General features: G+C 31.7%; 1 protein-coding gene across 1 annotated transcript; it reads left to right on the top strand.

Moving 5' to 3' along the window:
- The first annotated feature begins 1,207 nt into the window (after nt 1–1,207).
- On the top strand, nt 1,208–1,818 carry LOC131049263 (uncharacterized). The gene has a single exon (XM_057983308.2). It carries the CDS (start codon nt 1,360–1,362, stop codon nt 1,696–1,698), a length of 339 nt encoding a protein of 112 aa, XP_057839291.1. The 5' UTR covers nt 1,208–1,359; the 3' UTR covers nt 1,699–1,818.
- The last annotated feature ends 425 nt before the right edge of the window (nt 1,819–2,243 follow it).

The following is a 2,243-nucleotide window of genomic DNA, read 5'->3' as shown; positions in this document are numbered from 1 at the left end:
GAGATGAAAAAGTTTTAAAAAAATCCTTCAAAAAAATTTGAAAAAAATGTATATAGAATCCAAAAACAAAATTCTACAAATCACTAATTTACATCATCTTCAAATTTTTAATAGTTTAAAAGTTATAGTTCTTGGAAGTTGAAGATTATTTTAAAAATGTTCATCTCAGTGTCAAAAGTGGCAAAAAAGTGGGAACCATTATTGTGAGTTCACCCACTTAACAATGACAACACTTAACCAAATCTAGCATATTGCCAACATTTACTTCCTAGTGTTTAATCTTCTAGTGATGCACATGTTTGTGTTGTATTGTGATACAGGAGTCTTCTAGTAATTTGAGATGACATCATCCCCCTATTAGTATGTCACCTACACATGTCTCTTTGAAGTGTCTTGTTTTTTATTGTGTGCAATGACTATATTTGTATGTATGTATGTAATATGACATTATTGATGTTGTATTACTGTTGACTGACATAAAAAAATCTGTTAATTATATTTTAATTGATCTTTCCTTTAATAAAATATAAATTTTATAGACGTACAAAAAAAATCCATGTCAATATATAACAATCTATTTTAAAAAGTGAATTCTAATTATACATCATAACTTATATCAAAATATCAACTATTAACTATCAAAAATAATAAATAAAACTAAAAGCATTGTAACTTTACTCTTTACACTTATCAATATCTCACTTTAATTCAAATCTAATTACTATTTATTATTTATCAATCAATTAAACTCTGAATTAATGTAAGGATTACCATTTTTTCAAGTCAATCAAAACTCTAAATTAATGTAAGGTGCATTCATTTGTTTCCCCACAATAAAGTGTGAGTGAATTTTAAAATCTAGATCTTACTATATAATTATTTTTATATTTTGATTGGTCAATATTAAAACATTATTTGAAAAAGTGGAAGGTGGTAATCTCAATAGATCTCATGGTGATGTCAAGACAATATAATTTTCAATATTAAATTACAGTCCACATTATTACTCTTCTCCATTGCTCGAGATCTAACTGCTCACTTCCAAAAGTTTTTTGAAGCCTCTAATATCCTGACACGATCAGAAGCTTAGTAATTTTATAAGAAAGTGCTTGAGCAACTAGCAATCCATCTGGTCTTTTACTGTTTACCTTTACGAGAGCTCCAAGATTCCATCCATGTACATTAGAACTGGAGTACGTAGATGTAGCCTTGAAACCAACAAAATATATTCAAATACAGCCAATTTTGCTGAGTGCAGGAACTTGGAGTCACATGGCTCCACCAAACTGTATTTATTCAGTAATATCATAACAAATTGGTCTTCAGTTTTGGGTGAATGCCTTGCCTTTCTTTGTTTGAATGGCTTACTTTTCTGTTTCTTTCCAAACCTTTGCAGTGGCAGTTATGGCAGGGATGGTGTTGGCAGTGCCCATTTACACCACTCTCTCTGAACAACTGGAAGCCATAATGATAGATCCAGACATCATTATGATGTTGTCTCCAGTGGCTCTTGTTCTACTCATCAGATGGCTTTCTTCTTCTTCTTCTGCTTCTTTTTCTTCTTTCTTCTTTGCCAATGATCCATCCTCATTCCACAGGGTAGGAGGATCACCAGTTGGTGTGGCCATTGTGCTTTTAATGGTGTTGCTTATGATCTGGTATCAGGGTTCTGGTGGAGATGATGAATCAGAGGACTAGATTAGGACTGCTCTCCTCATGTAATGTATCAGATCAGTGATGGGATTTTGTAATACATAAATTGTAATACAAATAAATTGTTTTATTGATTCAAGAGATTATAGAAGTTTTTTGATCGGATCCGATCTGATTTAATTTGGGTATGGAATTTCCTTTTGATAGGCATGTTGTGGGGAATGTAAATTAATATCAGTTGTGTGCTATGAGTTTACAATGCATTCAATGCTTTCAGAGCAAATCTCAAATGGATGACAAATTTTTTGTTTGGATCTAATGGCAAGGGAAGATCTGGGTTGCTTTATAATCTCTTTGGTCTTTCATTCCTAGATTGATATGCTCACATGATCTTATGATTTTACCAATTCTTTTCATGGTTTTATCAATATTTCTCAACAAATCAACAAATTTCAACACTTTTATGTTAAGGATCGACGCCCTAACTAACGCTGCTTTTTTAATCAAAAACAAGTTTCAACACTTCTAAGGATTGTATACTGCTGCTCATTATTAGTCCTTTGAGTCTCTTGTTCTCAGAGTTTATTGAA

This window comes from Cryptomeria japonica, chromosome 7 (assembly GCF_030272615.1).
Source record: "Cryptomeria japonica chromosome 7, Sugi_1.0, whole genome shotgun sequence".
Classification (NCBI taxonomy): Eukaryota; Viridiplantae; Streptophyta; class Pinopsida; order Cupressales; family Cupressaceae; genus Cryptomeria; species Cryptomeria japonica.
This window is presented reverse-complemented; position numbering and strand designations above follow the sequence as displayed.

Bases quoted from the DNA above. Each gene is read 5' to 3' on its own strand.
- LOC131049263 (XM_057983308.2), top strand. From the start codon at position 1,360: ATGGCTTACTTTTCTGTTTCTTTCCAAACCTTTGCAGTGGCAGTTATG.